Source organism: Ctenopharyngodon idella, chromosome 3 (assembly GCF_019924925.1).
Source record: "Ctenopharyngodon idella isolate HZGC_01 chromosome 3, HZGC01, whole genome shotgun sequence".
Lineage (NCBI taxonomy): Eukaryota > Metazoa > Chordata > Actinopteri > Cypriniformes > Xenocyprididae > Ctenopharyngodon > Ctenopharyngodon idella.
The window spans coordinates 5,724,232-5,739,767 of NC_067222.1; the positions used below are offsets into that span (position 1 = coordinate 5,724,232).

The 15,536-nt window shown below is 41.6% G+C and overlaps 1 protein-coding gene across 2 annotated transcripts; it reads right to left on the reverse strand.

Moving 5' to 3' along the window:
- Window positions 1-4,591: 4,591 nt before the first annotated feature.
- On the reverse strand, window positions 4,592-15,505 carry LOC127508654 (zinc-binding protein A33-like). 2 transcript variants are annotated; one of them, XM_051886791.1, is made up of 6 exons: window positions 14,840-15,505; window positions 14,604-14,699; window positions 8,098-8,328; window positions 7,998-8,020; window positions 7,798-7,916; window positions 4,592-6,621 (listed from the first exon to the last, which is right to left on the reverse strand). In XM_051886791.1, the coding sequence occupies exons 1-6, from the start codon at window positions 15,230-15,232 to the stop codon at window positions 6,122-6,124; spliced, it is 1,362 nt and encodes a 453-aa protein (XP_051742751.1). In that variant the 5' UTR covers window positions 15,233-15,505; the 3' UTR covers window positions 4,592-6,121. The 2 variants fall into 2 exon arrangements, with proteins under 2 accessions (XP_051742751.1, XP_051742752.1); XM_051886792.1 differs by having other exon boundaries at window positions 8,098-8,377; window positions 14,840-14,865.
- Window positions 15,506-15,536: the final 31 nt, after the last annotated feature.

Sequence of the window (15,536 nt, forward strand, 5' to 3'; positions counted from 1 at the left end):
TCCAAAAACAGCATTACCAGCATCACTTATTACAGACCAGTTTGACTTTATTTCTTTCATAAGTTGTTTCTGAGAATTAACAGGTTTAGCTCTAATCAATGTTGATTTTTTAATTGAAAAAAAAAAAAAAAAAATGTTAGAAGTCACCATTATAGTGAAAAGGATTTGCTTTAGTTGAGCACTTGACCCTTGACTTTTCTTAAATGACTTCTTTACACCAATTGCAGCAGTGTTTCATTAAGATCACTTGTGCTCTGATAAAGTAGATCAGCTGAAGTTTTCTGCTTTTACAACATTCAAATGCTTGTTGTACAGTGATTTAAGTTACTGTTTAATGACTGTTTCAAAGCAAATACAGTAGTGGCAAGGTTGAGGCCCTATTGAATTATGAAAATATTTCCTATTTACTAAACAAATTTAGCTGTGAGAGAAAGAGCACTAGAGCATTAACACTGACACAAACTGAGAATATACAAATCATCTTTTGTGCAACAATTTCAAACTGGGAATTTAGACACACTTAGACATCAACACTCATCATACAAACCTTAACAATGGTGACAAAACAACTACTAAAATTCATACCTCCATGGATGGTTTTTGATTGGTGCACCCAGAATGCACTGCAGCATGAAGCTTTTTGTTGATTGTCACCATTGTTGAGATTCATATGCGGATTCTTGATGTCAGTGTGTGTCTGAATGATACTGTAGATCAAAGCTTACTGTCCAACATGTTTTTAATTCTTCAAATGATCAGATTGTCTTGACACTGCTGTAGCAAATGTTGCAGTATCAGAAGATCAGCAGAAAGTTTAGAGACACTAATAACACTAAACCCGAACAATCAGGGATGAGGTTTCAAATGTGATCGGCGAACCAAACCACTTTATGATGGTTATATTATTAATAAGTAGTAAGAATCTGATTTCTGGTTATCTGTAACACAACAAACATGTTTTTAAAAACAGTATTAAAGCAGCCAAAAAAAAAAAAAAAATTGTAAAACTGAAGGATCAAGATCACAACTAAAGGAAACAGTATTCACAACAATGGTGATATATATACATTTCAATTATAAATGAATGAATGAAGCTGGCAAAGCTGTTTTTGGAGTTGTTTAATCAACCTCTGCTCAGATCTTGAGAGATTTAATTGAATTATTTGCAGTTGATGTTTCAGTGTCTGAAATCAGATCAGTTATTATTAGTAGAAATTAATTTAAATGAAGAAGTTCTTAACTGAAACATGGCTGAAACATTTAAAATAAAAATAATTATTTACAATTGACAAGAACAATTGAAATAAAATTATTATTTATTTGGTTTAACTAAGAAGGTTAAATGAACATTATTTCAACTAAACTTTTTAAGTTCAAATAACTACATTTGTCAAGCTGAACATACTTAATATTCTATGTAAATACAAAAAGATAACTCAAAAGTCAAGTTAAAGAAACTACTTTTTTTTTTTTCTTTTTTTTTTTTTTTTTTTGCAGTGTACAATAATCTACCCAGCACTGCTCACAACTACATCACTTATTAACCCATACTTTCACTGATACATGATGTTGGAATATTGTCTTGTAACACTTCAAATACTTTCATTCTCTTTGAGATGGATCATACATGTAACATGATTCATCTGTGAATTCATTTTCAACTCTCTAAAATGTGCAAATTCAATGATAACTGGTGTTAAATTAAACTTGACAGAAGCCTCTAAGCCTGTTTGGACCACCTGAGGTATGGCTCTCATTTGTTTCTCAATTTCTTGTTTAAACTGCCATGAAGACAAACTCCAGTAAGGTATTATTCATAGTGAGTCTATTCAAATTATAAGTAATAGTTATAATTGCAAAAGAACACTATTTAACATCTGTTTCTCATACTACCTGACAAATTACAAATGTACTAACCTCACTACCTGATCATCAACCAAGGTAAATGCCTTATTTTTTCACGGTTTCTGGGTTTACTTATTTATTATGTACTTTTTGAGACATTCTTTAATTGAGTCTAGAATTATGGATTATTATTAGTTAAAGACTTTACATATTACAATTTAGTTAAAAAGTTTTAAAGTGTTAAATAACTGTAAAATAACATTTCTAATCCAGTGGCAATCACTTGTTAAACTATAAACACACCAGTTCCAAAGCAGAGCATAACAAACATGCCTTAATGAACTGATTTTTCAAAGGAGCCTGTAAAAATGAAAAGCTTGAGCCAGAAGTTTTTTCTGATCTCTCTGCTTCTCCAGCCGTGCCTTGCTGTGCCTGAGCATGTTGATGTAGAAGAGGTAAAAGTAATACACATTATATACAGTTATACACAATTTATTTTTAAACACCAGTTATACATTTGACTTTATCTGAAGTGCTTATTAGAGCAGATTATTTACCTCTTGTCTACTTTTTGCTTCTTGCATCCTTTCTGCTTTTTTTTTTTTTTTTACAAATAAATATCTGAAAAGTGTGGCGTGCATTTATATTCAGCCCCCTTTACTCTGATACCCTAAACTAAAATACAGTGGAACCAATTGCCTTCAGAAGTCACCTAATTAGTTAATAGAGTCCACCTGTGTTTAATTTAATCTCAGGATAAATACAGCTGTTCTGTGAAGCCTTCAGAAGTTTGTTAGAGAACATTAGTGAACAAACAGCATCATGAAGACCAAAGAACACACCAGACAGGTCAGGGATAAAGTTGTGGAGAAGTTTAAAGCAGGGTTAGGTTATAAATTAATATCCCAAGCCTTGAACATCTCACGGAGCACTGTACTATCCATCATCCGGAAATGGAAAGAGTATGGCACAACTGCAAACCTACCAAGACATGACCGTCCACCTAAACTGACAGGCCGTGCAAGGAGAGCATTAATCATAGAAGCAGCCAAGAGGCCCATGGTAACTCTGGAGGAGCTGCAGAGATCCACAGCTCAGGTGGGAGAATCTGTCCACAGGACAACTATTAGTCGTGCACTCCACAAATCTGGCCTTTATGGAAGAGTGCCAAGAAGAAAGCCATTGTTGAAAGAAAGCCATAAGAAGTCCCGTTTGCAGTTAGCGACAAGCCATGTGGGGGACACAGCAAGCATGTGGAAGAAGGTGCTCTGGTCAGATGAGACCAAAATTGAACTTTTTGGCCTAAATGCAAAACGGTATGTGTGGCAGAAACCTAACACTGCACATCACCCTGAACACACCATCCCCACTGTGAAACATGGTGTCGGCAGCAACATGTTGTGGGGATGCTTTTTTTTTTCAGCAGGGACAGGGAAGAAGGTCAGAGTTGATGGGAAGATGGATGGAGCCAAATACAGGGCAATCTTAGATGAAAACCTGTTAGAGTCTGCAAAAGACTTGAGACTGGGGCAGAGGTTCACCTTCCAGCAAGACAACAAACCTAAGCATACAGCCAGAGCTACAATGGAATGGTTTAGATCAAAGCATATTCATGTGTTGGAATATTCGTGTGTTGGACTTTGACTGGCCCAGTCAAAGTCCAGACCTAAATCCAATCGAGAATCTGTGGCAAGACTTGAAAATTGATGTTCACAGATGCTCTCCATCCAATCTGACTGAGCTTGAGCTATTTTGCGAAGAAGAATGGGCAAAAATTTCACTCTCTATATGTGCAAAGCTGGTAGAGACATTCCCCAAACGACTTGCAGCTGTAATTGCAGCGAAAGGTGGTTCTACAAAGTATTGACTCGGGGGGGCTGAATACAAATGCACACCACACTTTTCAGATATTTCTTTGTAAAAAATGCTGGACACAATTTATCATTTTCCTTCCACTTCACAATTATGTGCCACTTTATGTTGGTTTATTACATAAAATCCCAATAAAATACATTTTTGTTTGTGGTTTTAACATGTCAAAATGTGGAAAAGTTCAGTGGGTATGAATACTTTTGAAAGGCACTGTATCTTAATTTTGTTCCTTCTTTCTCTATATTCTGATCTTCATCTTCATCTGTTAGATACAATAGATTTTATTATTAAATATTAATTACTTAATTAATTTGTCTCTATAATTTTTACTTAATAAATTTGTTATTCCTAAATTTGTTATTACTTTGTTATAAAAGTATATTCACCTTTTTTTTTGTTGATGGATATCTGAAAGAAAAACAGAATTACCACCAATACTGTATAGCTAGCATACTAGCTAGCTAAATGCAATGATAGATACTACCATATAGCAATATAATGCAATAAAACCACAACAATTCACAGGGACACAAGGCACCTGCACCACTTAGGTGATAAATTGAATGGTGGATAATTCCAACATGTACCTGGTAAGAGGATGATCCAGAAGTTCATCCTGCTTTTATAGTGCGGAAAGCTCCACCTCTGGGGTCATGGGCATGACTTTGTTCACATAAGGTCTTGAGAGAAGGTGGAACAAAGGTTTCAATTTATTTAGACCAAAGGGACGGTCAGAGTGAGATCTAATGTTACGAATGTTATTAATTTGTTTTAGTAACATCATAAAGTAAAATGTCTACTAATTCTAAGTCTCAAGACCTTCATCTGCAAATATTTTTTTTCATAATTCAAAAATAGCACAGAAACAAAGATCTATGGGTTTATAAATGTTTTATTCAGTACCAAAACTTCAGTACTCTGTGCAACACCAAAAAATGTAATGATTCTTGGTATTCTGGTACCATAGCAAAACCTATTGAAACTATTCAAATATTTTAAAATAAAAAATGTTAAATAAATGAGTTAATTATTAATGATAATACTAATTATAAGTAGTACATTAAAACAGCATGTGGCCTTCAGATATTTTTAAATTGAGTAATCATTCCTTTAAAAAGTTCAAGTGAAATGTTAGTGAAGTTAGTAATAAAATAAAGGGAAAAAAAAGAAATACATAAAACAAGTGGAAAGTCTATTAATCTGTATATACACTCCAAGACTTGATATATATCTATTTTGGCATACAGTAACAGATTTTTATTTCCTGTCCATTGCTATGGTTATTACTATGTCAGTCATTGCAGTTTCGGATTCAATCCCACAATTTAATGTGGTTATTACAGTGCAATGTGTACTTAGCAGCATGAAAAATACAAGTTTTATTCAAATTACAAATGGGTCATGTACAGAAAGCGAGCAAAGAGCACTCCCATTATAATCAGTGAAGCTGTCAATCACTTAAGTTTCGAGCATGAGCTCAGAGTTCTGCACACTTGTGAAAACTCCCGTTATAATCAATGAAGCTGCCTACACTGCACAAAGAATCTTATACTTACATTGCGTTTATACTTTATAATGAAAGGATTCATGAGTGTGTAGAACATAAACTCTGGCATTTTTAGCAGCGTTGAGCAGATTCTGATTAACTTAAACTTAAACATGTCTCACTGGCCATTGCATTCACATACTCAACAGACATGTCCATGATTAGCTACAATGCTCAACGCTTCAAAAAACACATTGTAAATAGAAACACTGGATACTTTTCTTGTGCCCACACAAATACTAAATGCACGGGCAGTGGGGCACTGTTAAAAACAGCCACCTATCTTGCCTGTCTACGCATTTTACCAAGTTGACCCGGTACATTTTTGTTACATTTTTAAAATTTCAGTACAGACCCGATACTACTTCTGACAACACTAGTCACAACAGACAACAAGTCCTCTGTAATACTAGGAAAACAGTTGAACCGGCTCATTGGTTCTTTTGAGTCAGACATGATTGAATCACTGACTTCTGACTCTGCCTGTTGGTTTAATTCATTCACTTCGAACCGGTTCTTTGGTTCAGTAACAGGTCTAGTGGCTCCTAGTGATGTCTCTAACTCTGCATCTTGTGTCATTAACCCACAACTAAACTTCGATTCATTTTGGTTTTGTGAACCAGCTCGGCCAACTCATGGCTGCAAATTGACTCAAAAGAATGATTTGTTTCGAGAATCAGACCTTCTCCTGTGTGAATGATGTCAGCTTTCCCCCAGTAGAGTCTCTTTGATGTTTAAGGAATATGACACTAAACATTTTGGCCAACATCAATAGGAGAATACAAGTTGTTAATGGTTTGTTAATGGAAGACCAGACTTCTGTGAGCCTGCTTGGGCCTATGACCTCCAGGAGGCATGTCAGAACTCTTCTATCAAATGCAATGTAACTGGTAAAATTTTCAAATCATGACACCAGAAGAATGGAAAGACTGTGTCAGTGAAGGTGGTTGTGAATGTGTGTAGATTTGTGTTAGTTACAGGATCAGAGAATGACACCGTTCCTCTGTCATAATCCAGGTGAACTCTCACCTTCTCAAGCTTCTGTTTAACAGGAAAGCCAACCCGTTCATCTAGTCCATACTGCACCCACCAGACATCAGAATTAAAGAAAACTAGTCCCTTCCTCTGGTTTGATGCTGTAGTTACTCCAAGACTCCAGTACAAACTCTCATTAACCTCCACATCCCAACAGTGTGTTCCTGAGTTAAAACCCTCTGAACCCAGAACACACGAATACTCATCAAATCTCTCTGGATTATCAGGTAGCAGTTGACTGTTCAAGCTGTATCTCACACCGGTCAGATCATCAGTCAGGACGAGATGTGGATTCGCAGTGTTTGGATCCAGAATCACAGGAGCTGATGAGACACAATCAACAGATGCTTTTATTCTGATGTTCATATAATGATCAAGAGTGAGCCATACGCAAATTATGAATTATGACACTCTTCCTATTGATCAAACACATCAGACATTTTCCTCTGATCACTCTGTCAGTGTTATAGTAAACGTACTTGAGAAATTTCAGATTTGCATCCCATGTCAACAGAAACTGATACTGACAAAACACTTGATATCTGTAGAGATCTTCTGTATCCAGTGTAAATGTAAATATCATTTTCTTCTCTTGTTTATAACTCGTTTTGGTGTACACAGCAAAAACTCCAGTGTTAAATTAACTCTCCTGGGAGTATATGTGACACCACACTCAAGAGTTGTAAAGTGTTAAAATAAGAGTCTTAAATGAATACTGAAAAGTGTTAGAGTTAATTAGATAATTAAGTAATTAATTGAGTGATGATTGACCATTATTGATGTCAACAAGCAGAATCACCAAAGAAGAAAATCACAATTGTAAGTCACCATTATGGAGATCAGGGTCTTGTCCCTTGACATTTTAATATTAGAATATTTCTGGGCTGTTGTAACTGAGTTGTAACAGCCAGACAAGCAAAGAGAAAAGATGATCAAGTGGTGTTGGTTTTGACATAACCATTATTTGACCTGAATCACTGAACTCATTTAGAGCCTAAACTCTGAATTAGATTTACCTTATAGATTGCAACATCCCTGTGATTCTAAAGCATAAGATCCGGCATTTACAATATAATCTAAAGGATTTCTTAAAAGTTGTTAAAAAATATTTCATTTAGACAAACAGACATCAAGAATCAGCCTGTGAAATCTAATATTAAAAAGTCAAGGTTCAAGAGCCCAACTAAAGCAAACACTACATTTGTGATTTTTCTCTTTTGGTGATTCTGCTTGTTAACATCAGGTATCTTCAATAATGCTCAATCATCACTCAATCGCTTAATTATCTTAATTTAACACTTTTCAGTGTTCATTTAACACTCTTATTTTATCACTTTACAACTCTTGAGTGTGGTGTCACATATACTCCCAGGAGATTTAATTTAACACTGGAGTTTTTGCTGTGGAGTAGCTCATCTATAATGCTAAATTTTTCTCAATCTTAACCCATAAGCCATTTCCACTCTATCTGTAAGAGCACAGATCTTCTCCAGACTCACTGTTTTGGACGATGTCCTGCATCTTCTTCCAGACTCTGAACTGCAGGTTGCCCAAGTAATGTGGCACATAAATCAAAGCTCCAGAAGCCATCTGTGGATCCGGCTGTGAGATCTGGACTCTGGAAAAACATTCAGGAGTCAGAACTGCAGTGGCTTTGGATCAGAACCTGAGAGACCAGAGACACCAGCAGATCACTCACCTTTCCATTGAGACTGGAAACTTCTGCAGAACAAACACACCATTTATCATCAAGAACTCAATCAATCATCAATCAATTAATCAATAATGTGAAATCAGACCTTCAGAAAGCAGACGTCATTGGCTTTCATCATCTCCTCCATGTCTTTGATTGTGTGTGAAAGAGCTGAGATGTGTTTGTTAATCTCCTCCAGCTTCTCCTTCATCATCTGCTTCTTCTGCCCCTCTTCCTCCCTCAGTGCAGTGATTGTAGCTGCTTCTTCATCTCTGAGAAACTGATGAAGCTTCTCAAACTGCTGTTTAATCTGGCGCTCTGTGTGCTCAGCTTGAGACTGGAATCAAATCACATTCACTTCAATCATTTCAAAGACACAACCGATTCTGGAACAGCATGAAGAGTGAGAGGGTAAATGTGGGTTAGTTAATTACAACTTTAACTTTATGAAGTACTAGTACTGTAGAAGTAGCTGTTCTGACTCTGTAAAGTACAGATACAGATAATCCCCCCAGCCTCTCCTCACAAAACAAGCGTTAAAGGTGCACTGTGTAAAATTTAGGAGGATCTATCGGCAGAAATACAATAAAATATACATAATTATGTTTTCAGTGGTGTATAAAGACCTTACACAATGAATGGTTATGTTTTTATGACTTTAAAATGAGCCATTTCTATCTACATACACCCTTACATGTCAAGTCGCCATTTTATTAATTACATAATAAGTGAACCTCAAGGAACATATAAAAAAAATCCATGTCATGACTTCTTTATATTACATTAAATATCTTACAATAATCAAAGGTGACTTCTGTTTACGTCTCGCCTCAGGTAGATGAATATTGTTGTGGCGAGGGGGGGGGGGGGCGTGGTTCAGCGGAGTCGGCAGCGGGAGAGAGAGTCAGGAGACGAACGGTGAGTGAGTGGGTTAAATGCAAATGACGAACACCTGTCTCTTGTTTCAGTAATTGGTGTGGAGAGAGTATATAACGCCAGGAGAAACAGGAGTGGGAGAGAGAGAGAAGGACTACTGACTGCTGCCCCGCTGGATATGTCTTTTGTTGGGAGAGAATTGTGAATGATTTGTGACCGCTTTGTGCCTGTCTGCACACCTTTGTTTTTGTGTATGCTGAATTGGTTAAAATCCTGTCCTCTTCCTTCCTAAATTCTGAACCTTGCTACACTGGTGCCGAAACCCGGGAAGGAAGACGGAAGCCGCCGCCATGCAATTGTCCTCCGGATCGCCATTTGCGGAGATTATCACCTCCCTCGCGGTCATGCAACAGGAACAACACCAGGCCCTGCTGGACTTGAGACAGGATCAAGAGAGATGCTTCCAAGTCGTTGTCCAAGCCCAGCAGGAGGACCGCGAGAGGTTCCGGAGCTGGATTGACCGGGAGGTTTGACCGGAAGCCCTGGAACCTCGAGCTGTGCCCGCCCACCTACCACTCAACAAAATGGGATCTGAGGACGACCCGGAGGTATTCATCGACCTCTTCCAAAAGACGGCGGAGCTGTCGGGCTGGCCGCGGGACCAGTGGCCGATGCGCCTGGTCCCGTTGCTCTCCGGGGAGTCCCAGATAGCGGCACAGCAGCTTCCAGTGCAGAATTTCCTGGTCTTCGACGACCTGAAAAGGGCCATCCTCCAGCGGGTCGGCCGGAGCCCTGAAGAACATCGCCAGCGGTTCCTATCCCTGGAACTGGGCGAGTCCGGCCGACCGTTCGTGATGGCCCAACAGCTCCGGGACTCCTGCCGCAAATGGCTGTTGGCTGAGGGAAGCGACCTGGAGAAGATTGTCGATCGAGTGGTACTGGAGCAGTTCATTACTCGGCTCCCACGGAAGACAGCCGAGTGGGTCCAGTGCCACCGCCCCACGTCGCTGGACTCGGCCATCCACCTCGCGGAGGACCATATGGTGGCGTGCCCAGGGGTCGGCGAACCCCTCCCATCTGTCTCTCTCTCTCCTTCTTCCCCTTCTGTTCCTCTCTCTCATCCTGTCCCTCTCCCCAGGTCCCGCCCACCTGGCCATCCTCGAGCCAGTTTGGGGGTCCCAGAGCCCCGCCCAGGAGGGCGGGACTGACTTCCGCTGGACAGGACCCCGCTCCTGTTTCTCCGCTTTCTCCACGCCAATCATTTACCCCACTCCCTGCCACTGGGGCGGCGGGGAGGTCTGGGCCAGCCTGTTGGCGTTGCGGGGACCCGGAGCATTTCGTGGACAGGTGCCCGGTGATGGAGGTCGGGACAATGATCCGGGTCCCGGACGCCCCGCAGGCTGCCCCCGGTCAAGCTGGCTGGTATCAAATATCTGTGAGTATCAAGGGGGGTACCTATCAGGCCTTGGTGGATTCAGGCTGTAACCAAACCTCGATCCATCAAAGCCTGATTTCATCCGGGGCATTGGATACAAGCCGCGTGGTTAAGGTGGCAGTGTGTACACGGGGATGTGGTGGTATATCCGGTAGTGCCGGTCATTATCCAATTCAGGGGCCAAAAGCATAGCGTTGAGGTGGCAGTTAATCCGCACCTCCGGCATCCGTTAATTTTGGGGACAAATTGGCCAGCATTTTCTGAATTATTGGGTTATTTATGCACGGATGCCTCTTGGGGGAAAAAGGCGATGGTTGGGGATGCGCAAGTACAGGCGGGAGAGACTGAACGGGGACCACTGAGTGCTGCTTCAGGGGAACAGAATGAAATTGAGAGAATAATTCTCTCGGATCGCGATGACTTTCCCCTGGAGCAGTCTCAGGATGAGACACTAAAATGTGCATTTGAGCAGGTCCAAACCATCGACGGTCAGCCTCTCCAGCCTGGACGGGCGCTTACCTATCCATATTTTGCAGTTATAAAAAATCGGTTGTATCGGGTGACCCAAGACACCCAGACAAAAGAAGATACAACCCAGTTGTTAGTTCCAAAGAACCGCAGGGAAATGCTTTTCCAAGCGGCTCATTCTAATCCAATGGCTGGACACTTAGGGCAGGCAACGACACTAAATCGCATCATGACCCGATTCTTTTGGCCGGGCATTCACGAGAATGTGCGCAGGTGGTGCGCGTCTTGTCGTGAATGTCAGTTGGTAAATCCACCGGCCACCCCAAAAGCGCCTTTGCGCCCCCTCCCATTAATGCAGGTCCAATTCGAGAGAATTGGTATGGACCTCATCGGGCCATTAGAGCGATCAGCCAGGGGACATCGCTTTGCATTAGTCATTGTGGATTATGCAACTCGATATCCTGAAGCAGTGGCCCTCCGCAGCATTTCCGCGAAGAGTGTTGCGGACGCACTGTTTAGTTTAATCTCCCGGGTGGGGATTCCAAAAGAAATCCTCACCGATCAAGGCACAGTGTTTATGTCACCAGCGTCTTTCATCCACAAACTGACGGGCTGGTCGAACGTTTTAATCGCACGCTTAAAACCATGATTCGTAAATTTGTGCAAGAAGACGCCAAAAATTGGGATAAATGGTTAGAACCCCTGTTGTTCGCTGTGCGAGAAGTCCCGCAAGCCTCCACAGGGTTTTCCCCCTTCGAGCTTCTCTACGGACGCCAGCCCCGCGGGGTACTGGATGTCCTGAGAGAAACTTGGGAGGACGGACCATCTCAGAGTAAAAACGAAATTCAGTATGTAATGGACTTGAGAACAAAACTCCACACTTTGGGGCGGCTATCAACGGAGAATTTGTTACAAGCCCAGGACAGACAGAGCCGGCTGTACAACAGGGGAACTAACTTACGTAAATTCGCACCGGGAGAGAAAGTGCTTGTATTGCTTCCGACGTCAAGCTCTAAATTATTAGCAAAGTGGCAAGGACCATTTGAGGTCACACGGCAGATTGGAGATCTCGATTATGAGGTTATACGGTCTGATAGGAGAGGGGCTCGTCAGATATATCACCTCAATCTCCTTAAAAAATGGAATGAGGCAGAGGCAGTGATGTTGGCGACGGTAATTGGTGGAGAGGATAATCTCAGGCCAGAGGCGAATACCAAACACCAATCTCTCGCACTGGCCACCGGAGGAGATCATCTCTCGCCCTCCCAGCTCACTGACCTAACGAAATTACAAGCAGAGTTTGCGGACGTGTTCTCACCCCTACCGGGCCGTACTAATTTGATTCAGCACCATATCGAGACAGAGCCGGGCATGGTAGTTCACAGCCCGCCATACCGTTTGCCTGAACATAAGAAAAAAGTGGTTCAGGCAGAATTAGGGGCAATGCTTGACATGGGCGTAATAGAAGAATCCAACAGTAACTGGGAGAGCCCGATAGTTTTAGTTCCGAAAACGGACGGCTCGGTTCGGTTCTGTGTGGATTATTGCAAGGTGAATGCTGTGTCGAAATTCAACGCGTATCCAATGCCACGGGTGCACAAACTGCTTGATCGGCTCGGTACGGCTCGGTTTTATTCGACACTGGACTTAACAAAGGGATATTGGCAGATCCCCTTGTCTCCATTATCTAAAGAAAAGACAGCTTTCACCACGCCGTTTGGATTACACCAATTTGTCACCCTTCCGTTCGGGCTGTTCGGGGCTCCGGCTACCTTTCAGCGTCTCATGGACAGGATTTTACGGCCCCATGCTGCGTATGCTGCTGCCTATTTAGATGACATAATTATATTTAGTCATGACTGGCAGCGGCATATGCAGCATTTGAGGGCTGTCTTGAGGTCGCTGAGAGGGGCTGGGCTCACGGCCAACCCGAAGAAGTGTGCAATTGGGCGGGTGGAAGTAAGATATCTGGGCTTCCACTTGGAACATGGGCAGGTGCGTCCCCAAATTGATAAGATGGCAGCAGTTGCGACCTGTCCGCGTCCCAAGACCAAAAAGGAGGTGAGACAGTTCCTAGGGCTGGCGGGATATTATAGAAGGTTTGTACCTAATTATTCGGACCTCACCAGCCCTTTGACTGATCTCACTAAAAAGGAGGCACCAGATACGGTCCAGTGGACGGAGCCGTGCCAGCAGGCCTTTACCCAAGTGAAGGCTGCTTTATGTGGCGGGCCGTTGTTACACTCTCCTGATTTTTCTCTCCCTTTTCTGTTGCAGACAGACGCGTCGGACAGGGGGCTGGGTGCCGTCCTGTCCCAGGAGATAGAGGGGGAGGAACGGCCGGTGCTGTACATTAGTCGGAAGCTCTCGAAGAGAGAGACTAAGTACAGCACCATAGAAAAGGAGTGTCTTGCCATCAGGTGGGCCGTCCTCACCCTCCGCTATTATCTCCTGGGACGGGGGGGGGGGGGGCTGCAGGCCGGATGGCTCCCCGGACTGAGTCGGGCGGTGGGGGTATGTGGCGAGGGGGGCGTGGTTCAGCTGAGTCGGCAGCGGGAGAGAGAGTCAGGAGACGAACGGTGAGTGAGTGGGTTAAATGCAAATGACGAACACCTGTCTCTTGTTTCAGTAATTGGTGTGGAGAGAGTATATAACGCCAGGAGAAACAGGAGTGGGAGAGAGAGAGAAGGACTACTGACTGCTGCCCCGCTGGATATGTCTTTTGTTGGGAGAGAATTGTGAATGATTTGTGACCGCTTTGTGCCTGTCTGCACACCTTTGTTTTTGTGTATGCTGAATTGGTTAAAATAAAGCAGTCAGTAGTCAAGCCGACCCTGTCCTCTTCCTTCCTAAATCCTGAACCTTGCTACAATTGTCAACAGCTCATGTATATTAATCGCGTTGTCTGCTTTTGCCTAAAATGAATTGCTGAATGTGGGGAGTTTGAAAGGTAAGTTAGCGCTAGCTAATTGGGTTGCCACTTGCACATTAGTCCAGCCCACTGCCAAAGCACCCAGAAACTGGAGGTTTTGTTTTATGCAAACAGTTAGATTTTATAAACTTAATACGAATTGCCCTGTTTACACCTGGTATTAAGATGCATTTTGGTTGAATGGATCACAAGTGGACAACGCTAAGTACAGGTGTAAACAGGGTCTAAAACGTTTTGAGCTTGTCCACTTTTGACCACTTCCAGAGGAAGTTGAAAACACATTAGACCGGATTGCTTTCGTAGTATAAACACTTATGAGGTTAAATGTATTCAAACAGCTGCAAAAGACTGCAAAAGCCTACTCTCCGCCTACTGACCCCATACCTTTAGCCACCCATAGACCCTCCCCTTGAAGAAATCAGGACAGAAGTGTTTGAAAGTGGACACCTAAAACACCTGGTGTAAACGTGTTATGTCTCCCTCGTCAAGTCAAGTCACCTTTATATAGCGCTTTTTACAATGCAAATTGTGTCAAAGCAGCTTTACAGTGATAACTGGTATATAATTTTGGCTGCACAGCAGCTCCTAAAGAAAATAGTGTCATTTTCCAGCTTAAGTAAATTCAGTATTGATTAATTCCGTTGTAAGAATCAATAGTTATTAATTTAGTTAATTTATCTATATCAGCACTGGAGTGATGTCCTCATCCAGCTCAGTTCGCAGGCAGATCAAAACATTGTTGAAAATCTAATGTCAAGTGTCCCCAACTAAGCAAACCAAAGGCTATATTGTGATCCGTTTGACCAAAACACATCTTAATACAAGGTGTAAACAGGGCCTCAGACAAACCATTTCGGCTTTTCACATCAAATTTGTAAATGTCAAAAGAATCAGTCCTCACCATGATGTGTTGAACTATTTTCTCAAACTTTGCTTTAATGTTTTCTTTGTGTTTCAGTTTCTCTTGTAAGGGCTTCAGTGCTGTATTGAGCTCCTCCTGGAATTTGAAAGTGAAAGTCTAAGACACCAGTGATTTCTTCAATATATTCATGTAATACAAAATGTTAGAGACAATTATACATTGTTTATGATATACAACTTCTATAAAACAAGTCCTCAGATATTAATCTGTCTTACCTTATATGATGAAGCCACTTCACCGATGGGTCTGAATGTGTGATTGATGTGTGTCTGTGAAGTATAGCACACTAAACAAGCAGGAAGATTGTCCTCCAGGCAGAAGAGTTTGAGTTTCTCACTGTGTAAACTGCAGAGCTCCTCCGACCCTGGTGATTGGTTCTCATTTCTCTCCTTCAGGAACAATTCGCACAAGTTTTTTAACGCAAGGTTACATGTAGGATCCGATTTTGATCTTATCCTGCAGACAGGACACTCCTGAATTTTCTTGATTTTCCAGAACTGCTGAAGACACTCTTTACAGAAACTGTGACTACATGATAAAATAACAGGATTGTTGAAGATTTCACGACACACAGGACAGGAATAATCATATTCAGCTGGTGAATCCATTTTCACAGCTAGAGCTCCAGCAATGTAGACTTTACTTTCACTTTCTGAATGATGCCTTCAAAAATGAAAATGTACACAGATCCGCAGTCTGTTCTGAAACAAGCTTCTCAAAATCCTTTAAAGTGTTTTTCTTCATTTTCTTTGCTGATCCACTTTTCTTTTTTTTTCTTTTTTTTTTTTTTTGCCTTTGTCAAACAGGAGAGTCAGTTTGACAGGAAAAGAGAAACAATGAGACAGTCTCTTCCTGGTAAGTGTTATAAGAGGGTGGAGTTTCTGATCATCCAGGTTTCATTGTGCAGCAGGT